This window comes from Musa acuminata, chromosome BXJ2-2, assembly GCF_036884655.1.
Source record: "Musa acuminata AAA Group cultivar baxijiao chromosome BXJ2-2, Cavendish_Baxijiao_AAA, whole genome shotgun sequence".
In the NCBI taxonomy this organism is placed as follows: Eukaryota; Viridiplantae; Streptophyta; class Magnoliopsida; order Zingiberales; family Musaceae; genus Musa; species Musa acuminata.
Genome location: NC_088339.1, coordinates 2,095,001 through 2,107,399, shown reverse-complemented (window position 1 = coordinate 2,107,399; position 12,399 = coordinate 2,095,001). Strand labels below are relative to the sequence as shown.

Here is a 12,399-nt window from a genome sequence, read left to right as displayed (position 1 = left end):
TTAGTCTATCAATAAATAATTGTTTATGCATGTCAGCCTTTCCGATGATTGTATCGTCTATGACGATGGTAGTGCCATCCATAATTCAAACTTTGTAGTAGTAGTACCGCTAAAGTCCAAAATTATAATGGCAAAAGTTACGATGATGATATCATCTAATATTAACGATAGTATCACTCGTACCTCCAAATTTTAGGGATTTGAATTTTTTTAGCTCCATTCTTAAATTCTTTTGGGGCCTATAAATACCTTACTCAGGCTTGATTGATAGAGCATCTATTCCTGAGTTTCTGAAGTATTGTAACTCTCTTTTTCCTCCTTCATAAGTTTAGTTATGATACTAAGTTGCAGAATGTGAGAAATCTCTTATAAAAAATGAGCATGCAGGTTCTCTCTTAAGCCTATAAAAGGAAGAAAAATTTAACAAAAATAATTGATTTTCACCTATTGACAAAAAGATCGATAATGAAAATCAATGACCTCGAGAGAAGAGAAATCAAAAGTGGACGTAGGTCAAGAAGACCAAACTACTATAAATTGGTTTGTATTCTCTCTTTTACTTATAACTTTTGTGTCTGATTACTTACTTTTTATTTAGTTAATTATATTTTCGATACAGATTTTATGATCAAACTTTAAGATCGATTAAAATTTATCATAGCATTAATTCACTTAAGATCCTAACACCTCTTGGTTGCTGCTGGCCTGCAAAAGTTGCTAATATGCATTTCAATAAATTTAAACTTGATGAATCTAGACCTTCCGATCTAATTCCAAATTCATATTTTCAAATGACCAGAAACATTATCACAGTTAACAGTCATCAAGAAACATGTTACCGGGATCCAAATCCACAAATCAATATAAACATGCAAGGATCAATGTGCTTACGTACACAAAACAAGTGTATGATACCGACCAGCTACCACAAAGAAGATAGTCATCGTAGAATGCTTGCAATGTTTAGATGCCTTCGAGGGTTTAGTTTCTTCCCGTCTCTCTAAGAAGATGATACAAGAATTAGGTCAATTGAATGTGAGTGATGTTGAGAATGGAAACAGAGGCTTGGTAGCAGTAGAATTTGCAGAAAATCTGACAAAAATTTTGAAAGATACAACAATAATCTCAAGGACTTGTGATGATTAGTTGTCCTATGATGTTTGAACGAGCTTTAACTTTTGCTTTTCTCAACTTTGGCCTTGATCTTTTGCTCCAAGATAGCTTTCTCAGTGTCAAGACTAAACATCCTGTTAAGTGCATGCATGTTTTCAAGGGTCTCATCCAGAGTCCTGCCATCCGTGCCATCACATCTCAAGTGCTGCAGTGGGCCATGAAGAAGCTTGTTAACGATACCGCTGCTGAGCTCATCAACTGCTTTTCGCAATTTCTTTGTTAGAGCATCATCACCAATCTTTTGGAGACATTTCTCGAGCTCAGAAGCCCGAATTCTATCAGCATAGGATCTGAGCTTCTTGATGGTTGGAACAGTCTCCAGAGAGTCCCTCCATGCCTCGAACCGTTTCAGTTCCTGTGTGATTATCGATTGAGCTTCCATTGCCTTCCTCAGGCGATCTTCCTTGTTGGCTTCCACGACTTCCTTGAGGTCATCGACATTATACACTCGAGCATGTTCGACATTGGAAACACAAGATCCTACATTCCTGGGAACTGAAATATCCACGAAAAGTCTTGCGCTCCCAACTGCCTCACTTGCCGGAGGAAGAGCTTCAACATGTTCTTTCAAGAATAGGGGTGTCTCAGATGCGGTGCTTGTGAAAATGACATCCGCCACAGCAGAGGAGGTGACCATTTCAGAAAAAGGTCTGTAGATAATTTCGATATCTTTCATCTCCTCACGGATAGCATCTACCCTCTCTACTGACCTGTTCACAACCACAACCCTTTTGCACCCTTTTGCAGCTAGATGTTTGATCACTAGTTTCCCCATCTTGCCTGCTCCAATCACCAGCATCCGTGCAGATGCAGAATGGGACTTTGGAAGCTTCATAAGAGCCAACTCAACTGCAGCTGAACTTACAGAAACTGCACCGGATGCTATATTGGTCTCACTGCGAACTCTTTTTCCAGCTGTGATGGCATCCTTAAACATCCTGTCAATATTTTTCCCCAGCCCTCGGCTGCCTTGCCCGACTCTTACAACTTGTTTAACTTGAGCAAGAATCTGTCCTTCTCCAAGGACAAGTGAGTCGAGCCCTGCTGATACCTCAAACAGATGTCTCGTGGCATCACTATCGAGAAGAACAAAAAGATGTTGTCGGAGCTCAGCCACTGGAATTCCGCTTGTCTGAATATGCCATACAAAAGCACATGATTAACAATTGATGGGCTATAAACTATGCTCAAAATACCAGTTTGCTTTTGCAAGGGAAAGATGAATGGCACCACAAGTCAGAAAAAAAAATTACACGATTAAGTGAAAACAGCTACCTTTGCCATCCAATCCATCACTTCTCTGATTCCAGGATTCCAAGACAAAGCAACTACATATATTTCCATTCTGTTGCATGTACTGAGAACTGCAGCTTCACTGATATGATTCAAGTTGCATAATTCACCAATAGCACGAGGCCATTGTGCCTCTGGAACAGCAAGCTTTTCACGCATCTCGACTGGAGCTGTATGAACACTAAGACCTATAACAGCTATGCTGCTCCTTTCCTTCATATATCCTGCAAAAAGATAAAGCAGAAGAACATTAATGGATTGTGTTCACTAATCATCAGAGTCCACTAACTTTATCACTATCCCCGAGCTGCCAAAACGCTTGCACTGTTAACCTTTGTGAGGAAATTCATGTGAGAGAAGTTTCACTTGCATGACTCAAAAAATATATCAAGGCAAACACAAGAGATGATCATAGAAAGAAATTATTTACCCGTAAGAAAACAGGTCTATCAGGAACTTAAAGGTGCTACAAAATAATAGACACAAAAAAAAAACAATCCTAGATGTGAAAAGCATGTTTCTCAAAGAAAGAAGACAGCTGAAGCATCTGCAACAGCAGCACCTATGATGCTTCTTTTCCGATCATCATTAACAAAATAACCATCCGAATTGGTTAGTGCATTGTTGCACATGTGATAGTTTCTCATTGAATATGATGGAAATTTCTTCTTTAAAAACAAAAAAATTTCGGAGCAATGTTTTCGATTACGAAAATCCAGCTACTATTTTCCTATTACAACAAGAACGGAACTGATGCCAGAATTAGTGAATCGATAGTGCCTAGAGAAGCTCCAAGTAATCAAGAAAGGGCACAGGAAACATAAACACAGACCAGTCTAAGATCCCATTTCTGTTGGCATTTCCACAAGCACCAAGTAATCGCCATCTCGTCGTGATATTGATCAAAATATACTAATCCTAAATTAAAAAAAATCAGATAATGTCATCCGTGTACATTAATTTCATCACATCAACCACCAGACGTACTCAATTAATTAGAAATTCCTGTCAGAAAATTCTGCAAGTTCTGCAGACCTTCTATTCGTCGAAAGAACGAAGCCATTCATTTCTAATAGAGAAAGAGGTGAAAGGAGAATGGGCAAGCGGCTTACGGTCGGCGGAGATCTTGAACTGCTCGAGGGCTCCGGCGGACGCCGACGCCGACGCGGACTTGGACTTCTCTTCGAGATCCAACCGCACCTCGCAGCGAGGGCTCCTCCGCGGAGCAACCCTCCGGCTCCCACCGTACGCGGGGCCGCCGAAAGATCCAATCGAACACGGCGACCGGGAGGAAGAGCTCCTCCGGAGGAAAGCCTCGGCCTTCCCCGCCCCCGCGAAGGTGATCGCCACTCCGCTCGTAGCCGCCATTACAGACTCCAGCAGCAATAAAACACAGATCAAAACCCTGTTCCTCCGCAGTCAAGAAGAAGAACAAGGCGAATAAAATGGATCTCTCTCTTGTCGATCGATCGAGAGGGGTGCGAGAAATTCCAAGCGAGTGATTGAGATCGGGGAAAGAAGGAAGCGCGGAACCGGCGTGCGTCGTATCGCTTCGTCTCTTCTCCTCCCTCCCCGTCTCTCCCCTGTCGGTTTCCTCTTCGTTGCGTGGAGATGGCAATGGAATGGTCAGAAGAGGCCGTCGAAACGAGGGAGAGAGATAGAACGGTGTGGCCATCGGCTGCTGTGCAAGTGGGCCCGAAGAAAAGAAGTGTTCGCAAGCACTCTCTTTTCCTACGGCCTGCAAACGTTACGCGTCTCACTTGGCTGACAGTTGTCGTGGGTCCCACATTAATGTTTATCAATCATTGAACGGGTAGTGGCGAGAAGTTACAGTCATCTTCTTTTTTATTAAAAGTCGGTGGGGTCACCGTGCGCGTGGTGAGCGGATGGGAGATGCGGATAGCGGAGGCGGGTGTTCCGCGCCCTCTCATTGGCTGCTTTCCCTACGCGCTCTATCTCGTCACCCGCACCCGCTCCATGTGTTCCATCTCATCCTTGATCAAATTATGTATTATTATTTAACGATAATGGATATATATATATGTATATGTATATATGTACATATGTATATACATATGTACATTGTACATATATATGTACATTGTACATATATATGTACATATATATATATATATATATATATATATATACATATAGGGAATAAAGCCCATATAGATCATAATTTGGGTTGACAAAGTGAACGAGTTAGGTTGCTATCTTCAATTAATTTTGAGAGCTGTGTTTGCCCACCTCAACCAATAGTCAATAAATCATCGATTAAATAAATGGTCGCATGGTCTTCACTTTTATGCTGTACCCCTTTTGGTCAAGTTGGATCCCAGGCTTGGAATTGTGATGATGATCATGATGATGTCGTGATGGAGTTGTTGATCAAAATATCTTTCTTAAACACATTCCGGATGTTCATTTCTTACCGCACATCCAAAGCACGATAAAGAAGGAACGGTAGGTTTGGCTATAGATAGAGAAAAGGAGGGAGTTTTGTTCTTCTTGCAGTTGGGCTGAAGTCTAATGCTTTGACAGGAACAACATGTTAATGCATGCTCAGGACTCACCAGCCAAAGTTTCCATGCCGGGGGAACTGCAGCAACACAACTGTGTTACTGCTCCCCTTTGTGTTTGTTTGCATGAACAACAACAACAGCTTGGAAGGATCACAGCTCCTCCTTCACACCCGTCCCAGCACTCTTCGCACCCACGGAAGAAGCTGATTCCTCGGAGACCGACGCCGGCCTTTCGATCTTGAACGGGATCTTCGCGTGCTTCTTGATGAACTTATACAGTGCCTTCAGGGTTCCATCCGTATCGACTAACATCTGCAGTGTGGAAGTAAACAAGCGAAGGTCATGATATCCATCCTGGCATGATGGTAAACAAGAAAGCAAGAGAAGCACAAGGCATCAACAGTACAACTACGATTCACTTACCGGGTCAGAACTCTTGTTTCCGGCTGGATAGAAAAGCAGCGTGGGGAAACCATCAGCCTGAAACATTTAGTCGAGCATGAAGACCTGCTTCACGTCTGCCTAAAACTCATCCAGAAAGTTCGATGGAATTTATACAATAGCCGCCCATAAGGACCTTTTAACATTTATATGTGCATCGAAAGATCAAATACCAAGTTGATCGAAACATATGACCTTGGCATGAGGGTGCTCATTTCTGGTGCCTTCCATTTTCGCTATGACTAGCGACTCGACACCCCGTACAAGCTTCGCAAGCTTGTTAAATGCTGGTTCTAGTTCTCGGCAATGCTCACACCATGGCGCGTATATCTGAATTAACAACAAAATCGTAAATGAGAACGGGTAGTCTCGGCGTAGAGTACCAATTATTTCACCTCAAGAAGAACATCCTTCGACTCATCCAAGACGATCTCTTCAAAATTGTTTCCAACCACGATCTTCACATCCCCATCGTTCTACGAACATCAACGATAATATGGATGCTGGATCAGAGATGCCGATGGCCAATAGATATAGGCTGGAGCTGGAAACTGTGTGACGACTTACGGTATCAGGTATCGGGTCCGATTTGTAGAAGGGCTTAAGCTTGCCTGCCAAGAAATCCTCAGCAAATTTCTGACTCAACAAAACAAACCAATGTGAATGTTAGAAGATTGTGATTATGCCGAATGATGCGATCGTAATGTTGTTTGAGATATGGGCGTAGGAGACATTGACCTTAATATTATCAAGTGTGACTTCACCATCAAGCATAAACTTCTTAGTATCTTCATGTCCCGTGTAAGCCAAGACCTATATAAATCTCAGGATGTAAATAGAAATTACACCAGAAGCAGTCAAATAAATATTAAGAAATATGAAATCAAATCAGAGATTCAAGATTCAAGTGGCTCTTTGTTCATGATATCACTATTATATATATATCCCGAATTAGAGATGCAGTGGGTGATTTTTCAACCTGTGTAAGAACTCTTACTGGAGTCAAGACATACAACAATCGCAGTTATCAAAATAGAAGAAGAGCGACAAGAGTTGACAAATGCATTGTCGTGGTTAAGTTTGAAATGCCTCTGATAAACAAAACAACAAAAATAGAGGAGTTGGCGATGGGAGAATTATTACCTTCGGACCGTCTTCGGTCACTCCAAAGTAATCCAAAATTAGTGTTCCGATATCCTCATTGTCCATCTCCACATATACAAAAATAAGCTTGAGACAAAATAGAAAATGTCGCTAGTCAGGCGTTTTTACAACAAAAAATAATTTTATATATATATATATATATATATATATATATATATATCGATGGCTCAAAAGATAACAAGCTGAGACAGATGAAAAACTAAGGAAAAATGTTGTAAATGACACACAACTACTCACTTATAGTTAGTTCATAACTTACCACCACCTATTGTCATATTTTCACTTGCAAAATTGAGCATTGCAAAGAAAAAGAAAATTGAAACTTCAAGCGACAAACTAATTATAATTATACCATACTAATGCATTATTTATTACCTCCTTTAAGACAAATTCTGAAAGTTCATTAGATTGAAATGAGAAGAAACAAAAGTGTATTTTATTCTAATGAGAATTAGTCAACATTCATAAACTGCAAAGAGAGAAGTATTAGCACCTACCTTTCCCTTGAATAATTTTGCGGCCTCCTGGAATGCTGGCATGATGATCTTGGAATCATTTGACATTGCAAAGAGCAAAAGCTGACAGAAAAAGATTACAAGTCAATTTCTAGACATGAATAAAATTAGTCGAGGAAAAGGAATAACATGTTTCAGCTTGGTAAGGCCTACCTGTCTTTTAATAGGATTGTCAAACAAGTCTTGGCCAGTTTCCTTACTAAGAACGGTCACCAAGGGAAGCTTGTTGGCGATCACGAAATCAACAATTGCTGCCTTACTGAATTGACCATCTACGTGAATCGAAACCACAGTGTCAATAACCACTTGTTATGCTTTCAGTGAAGTATTAGGGACTAGAGATGGCAAATAATATAATACTCTACCTGAATATACAAAAAATTCATCATATTGTTGATGTGAATGCTTTTGGAAAAATGCATAAATATTTGTAATAATAGAAGAGAAAATTATCTAATATGAAATTATTAACGCTGTTCTTTCTTTCCGTGGATGGGGACTAGCTGGGATAGGAAGGGGGCAAGCTTGAGGTGTCAAATTTGGTTGATCCCAACCCAATCGAGACGGATCGAGCAGGTGCACCGCAGGTACAGTTTTTGAAATAGCCATCCCTAGCTGGTGGTACATTCATATCGTTGGAAAATTGAGTTTACCGTAGTAGGATATCTTGTCTGCCTCCTTCTTCAGCAATACTAAAGAAGGGCGTTTAGCATCAGCATCGACGTGGAAAAGTTTTGCAACGTCAGGATTCACTGTTTGGTAGAAGTTGATATTATCTTCAAGTTTCGAAGCAGCGGAAAGCTCCTGGCTATCAGCGCCCTGCAAACATCCAAGGAAAACAAAAGAAGACGATGCGGAAGAAATCACTTAGCTGATGCAATTGTATCACAGACATCCGAAAAACAAAAAAATGTTAGCAATGACCTGACATTAATTATGTCCAAAAAATATAAACCATATTTTAAAATCTTTCTGATTCATGAATCCGTGGTTTGGGAAAATTTTTCATCAAATGTCCTCCCTCGGTAGAAGTGATCTTATTGTTGGAATTAAACATGTTCAAGTTTGATTATTGCATCAATAGAAGTCCTCGATTCATCAAAAAAAAAAAAAAAGAGAAAGATTAAACATGTCCTCCCTCAATAGAAGTCCTCTCATCAAAAGAAAAGAAAAGAGGTTCATTGCACCAAGAGAAAGATTCATTACATCAAGAAAAAAATATATTAAATGTATATGAAATGATAAATTAATTTGGTTATTGGTTCTTTAAAAAATTTCTTAAATAGAATGGTTCATTTTGAATATAATTAATATAATGTATCTTTGGAAACTATATAAACCTAGGTCAAAAAATAGATAGGATTTCTGAAATTATCCTACTCTTCCTCTTTTTGATAGGTCAAAAAATCTATTCATTCTTCCTATCAAGATCAACACTTATTGCAACCATAAACCAGATCAGAAGCAGTGCAACATATGAAAATATGTCCAATTTTTATTCACTAATCCGATGATAAAAGCCACAAGATAAACATTCTGTTCTTCCAATATCGGAACCTAATTTACTGAAAAGGCATAAGGTTCTTCTCGCCACTATGTGTTTTTGGAAGGTAACCGTGTAGGGTCTTACCCCTTGCAAGCAGGAAATTTATCTCCTAGAGGACAATTCTTGTCACCTAATCTTATTATACAATGTAATTTATACTCTATCCTAGAACTCAAGTTTGACACATGTTTCTCCTGATTGGAAACGATTTGGACTTGACCACCTTACACTTTGCATCAATCTTTTGCACATCATGCACTTGTTTCTTTACCTATATTGTTCTCTTTCAACAGTAATGTTAATTGGTTTTTAGGTATTTATATTTCTCAAAGAACAAATCAGCACTAAGTTTACTAAGGTTCAAAACCAAGAGGGCTGAGGAAATTACCACCAAGGAGTCAAGAAAGCCCAGAACAAGTCTGCTCTCAGAAGTCAAGATCTTTTCTGCCTCCTCAGCTGTCATTATGTTCTGGACTCCAAGTCCAATCTTCTTCTTGATCCAGGCAACAATTGCATCCCTGCATCGACAATGCACTCATCAGTAGAAATGCCATTGCTCTCGATCATCTGATAAGCACAGTGTCCAGCTATCCCAAGGCTTTTATCTTAGCGGATCAGATCCAGGAAAAGAAAGAGCTCGGTTCTGTGTCCCATGACGCCTACCTATTCCTCTGGCCGGGGTAGTCCTTGTGGACGCCGTCGCCGAAGAAGAGCACGGTGGGGTAACCCTGCAGATCGTACTTCTGCGCGAGCACGTTCGCCTTCGTGGCGTCCACCTTGGCGAGCACCACGTCCTCGCCACGGAGCGCCGTGGCGGCCGCCGCGTACTCCGGCGCCAGGGCCTTGCAGTGCCCGCACCACGGCACGTAGAACTCCACCATAACGTGGCGCTGTTTCCCCATGAACTCGCTGAAGTTGCCGTCCCCGAGGACCACAACGTCCGTTTCGTCGAACACGGGGGTCGCGTCGTGCGCTCGGCCGTCGAGGCCGCCAAAGGCGCCGTCGTCCTCGGGGTAGAAGTCGCCGGCGTGGGGAGGCTTCTCGCCCTCCTCCTCTTCGTCGAGGAAGCTGAGGTCCTCCTCATCGAGGTCGGGATTGCCGCGGACCTTCGGAACGGTGGAGGCGGAAGCGAGGACGGCATGCACGAGGAGGAGGGACGAGATCGTGAGGGCAAGGAGGAACGCTCGAGACGCCATTGTTTCCACCTCCAGGTGCCAGAGAGTGAGGGTTGTCGACGCGCGGTGGCGTCGAATATGACGAGGCGAAGAGATTTGGACACGTGGGGAACAGCACTGACACGGTGACGTAAATAAGTCCGCTTTTGACGAGTCATACCGCCACGTTTCATGCGTCAGCTTTCTGGGCGGATGAAAGCGGGCGGCACACACGAGGCCACGGAGGGACCAACTCCATCAGAAAAAAGAACCCAGATCTGACCGTTGGTTTCAGATCGAACGGTAAACGATTGGCATGCACGAGTTGCGTACGGTGTCCCACTTGCATCGCATGGCTCCCTTTCTACGCTTTAGTTTAAATATTAGAAATTATTGTAATGATATTAAGATAACAATATTTATGAACCAAAAGACCTCCGATATCACTTGTTGGAAAATGGAAAAATAGAAAGCAGACAACAACGGAGAAAAGAAGTTAAAACTTTATCGTGGATGCATATCCAATTCAGATGCAACTGCTCCACATTAAGTCTTCCAAGAAAAGTAATCGATGACTCCACCCAGTGCGTCCATGCGATCGAGGCGATTGTTTTAATGGGCTAGTGACCAATTGTCTCATCCATGCTTTTAAATATGGAAGAAAGCTGGGTGGTGCTGTTCCTTCTCTATTCGGCTTGTCTACCGACTGGCAAAAGAGAGTGCAGCTGACACTGCTCGATCGACATTTCAAATTATATGGAAGGTTACCTTTCGTCACAGCTTCACTAATTTGTCCTTGTGGTGAACTGATTCATTCTACTTGTCTCTCCAAGAAAAATGATCACTAATTACAGGCAAAAAATATATCTACATAGAAATATTTATTATCATCCTTCGTCAAGTTAGATCACATAGTTAAAACCTTTAATCACGAAAAGAACATACATATTCATCACTAAATTGCTAATTTTTTTTTGGTTACGAGTTGTATTAATGACAAATTCGGTCAAATTTTATTAGTAAAGATACATATTTCTGGCAACATTTATCATAATATTTTGGTAATTTTAAATTTGAATAATTTGGTGCGATACATATGTCTGATTTAGTGACATTTTTGTCAATAAATTATATTTTAGTGGATACCATAAATTTGAAGATCCTTTTTTTTTTTTATTGTAATGGGAAGAGCCATGAAATCGGTAAGGATGACAAAAGTCAAAAAAACTTGATTGACTAGCATATTTTTATTGCAGGTACGAGTCGAAGTGGAAGCGGAAGTAAAAGAAAGCGCAGAGAGACGTCACAACACCCAAATCCAAGGTGAACCCCAGAGACGACATCCAGCATTTTTAAGAGCCATCTCTTTTTATCTACAATTCCATGCTCCACCGACGACCTTCAGATCGAGGAAGACGAACCCAAAGCCTTGGCGCCGCTGGCTCTAAGGATGTACTGGTGGTAGGCTGCAGCAACAGCGGCGCCGATGAACGGCCCCACCCAGAACATCCACTGCAACGACATCAAACGAATAGAAGAACCCTGTTAGCTTCTAATTCAATCGGCGCGGGAGGACGAATCCTCCTCGCTTGGATTCAGTTGCACCATCAACATGATAACTCGGGAGGTTTCGTTGACCGATTGCTATGACCGAGACCAACACAGATGCGCATGAAACCAAGTGAAAGCGGCACCTGATCATCCCAGGCCTTGTCCTTGTTGTAGATGACGGCCGCTCCGAAGCTCCTCGCCGGGTTAATGCCGGTGCCGGTGATCGGAATCGTGGCCAAGTGGACCATGAACACTGCGAACCCAATTGGAAGAGGAGCAAGAACCTGCAGAGACGATATTTAGGGTGAAATCTGTGGATGATGTGGAGAACGAGGAGGGGGAGTGTGGGGAGAGTTACCGACCGGGACGTGGGAGTCGCGGGCATTGCGCTTGGGGTCAGTGGCAGAGAAGACGGTGTAGACGAGGACGAAGGTGCCGATGATCTCGGCGGCCAGGCCGGTACCCTTGGAGTAACCGTCGCTTAGCTCGTTGGCGCCGCCACCGTAGCGGACGTAGTAGGCGGACTGGAATCCCTTGACGAGCCCGACGCCGCAGATGGCTCCCAGGCACTGCGCGATCATGTAGAGGAGGGCGCGGACGAGCGAAATCTTGCGCGCCAAGAACAGCCCAAACGTCACCGCGGGGTTGATGTGCCCACCTGCGGGAACGCAGCCGGTGCACGTCAGCGATTGTAGAAGAAGGGAAGAAGCTTGAGACGAGAAGGAGGGAGAGCAGACCGGAGATGCCGGCGGTGCAGTAGACGAGGATGAAGATCATGCCGCCGAAGGCCCATGCGATGCCGAGGATGCCGACACCGCTGCATGCGACATCCGTCGGGTTCACGGCGGGGTCGGACTGGTGCTTGTACCCGATCACGGTGGCCACCGTGACGTACAGGAACAACATGGTGGCCACGAACTCCGCGATCGCCGCGCGGTACAGGGACCACTTGGTCAGCTCCTCGGCGTCCACCAGCGGCTCCGGCGGTGGGTCACTGTAGTCCTTCCCGCCGTACTCCCCGCGCCCTCCGGCCTCCA

At 43.0% G+C, this 12,399-nt stretch overlaps 3 protein-coding genes across 3 annotated transcripts in view; all 3 read right to left on the bottom strand.

Moving 5' to 3' along the window:
* Positions 1-820: 820 nt before the first annotated feature.
* Positions 821-4,104, bottom strand: LOC135605120 (glutamyl-tRNA reductase 2-like). Its single transcript, XM_065094838.1, has 3 exons — positions 3,579-4,104; positions 2,449-2,690; positions 821-2,305 (listed from the first exon to the last, which is right to left on the bottom strand). Exons 1-3 carry the CDS (start codon positions 3,832-3,834, stop codon positions 1,172-1,174), a joined length of 1,632 nt encoding a protein of 543 aa, XP_064950910.1. The 5' UTR covers positions 3,835-4,104; the 3' UTR covers positions 821-1,171.
* Positions 4,105-4,951: 847 nt separating this feature from the next.
* On the bottom strand, positions 4,952-9,862 carry LOC135604885 (protein disulfide isomerase-like 1-4). Its single transcript, XM_065094538.1, has 12 exons — positions 9,321-9,862; positions 9,046-9,175; positions 7,765-7,930; positions 7,265-7,383; positions 7,094-7,174; positions 6,576-6,662; positions 6,171-6,245; positions 6,000-6,068; positions 5,828-5,908; positions 5,628-5,762; positions 5,415-5,471; positions 4,952-5,303 (listed from the first exon to the last, which is right to left on the bottom strand). The coding sequence occupies exons 1-12, from the start codon at positions 9,851-9,853 to the stop codon at positions 5,142-5,144; spliced, it is 1,695 nt and encodes a 564-aa protein (XP_064950610.1). The 5' UTR covers positions 9,854-9,862; the 3' UTR covers positions 4,952-5,141.
* Positions 9,863-11,039: 1,177 nt separating this feature from the next.
* The window catches only part of LOC103974205 (aquaporin PIP2-5), a 1,446-nt gene continuing 86 nt past the window's right edge, over positions 11,040-12,399 (bottom strand). The window contains exons 1-4 of the mRNA XM_009388967.3: positions 12,100-12,399; positions 11,725-12,020; positions 11,506-11,646; positions 11,040-11,323 (exon numbers count right to left, since the gene is read on the bottom strand). The exon at positions 12,100-12,399 is cut by the window's right edge and continues 86 nt beyond it. Of these exons, the coding sequence (XP_009387242.2) occupies positions 11,213-11,323; positions 11,506-11,646; positions 11,725-12,020; positions 12,100-12,399 (848 nt within the window). The 3' untranslated portion in view covers positions 11,040-11,212. The remainder of the gene's footprint in view (positions 11,324-11,505; positions 11,647-11,724; positions 12,021-12,099) is intronic.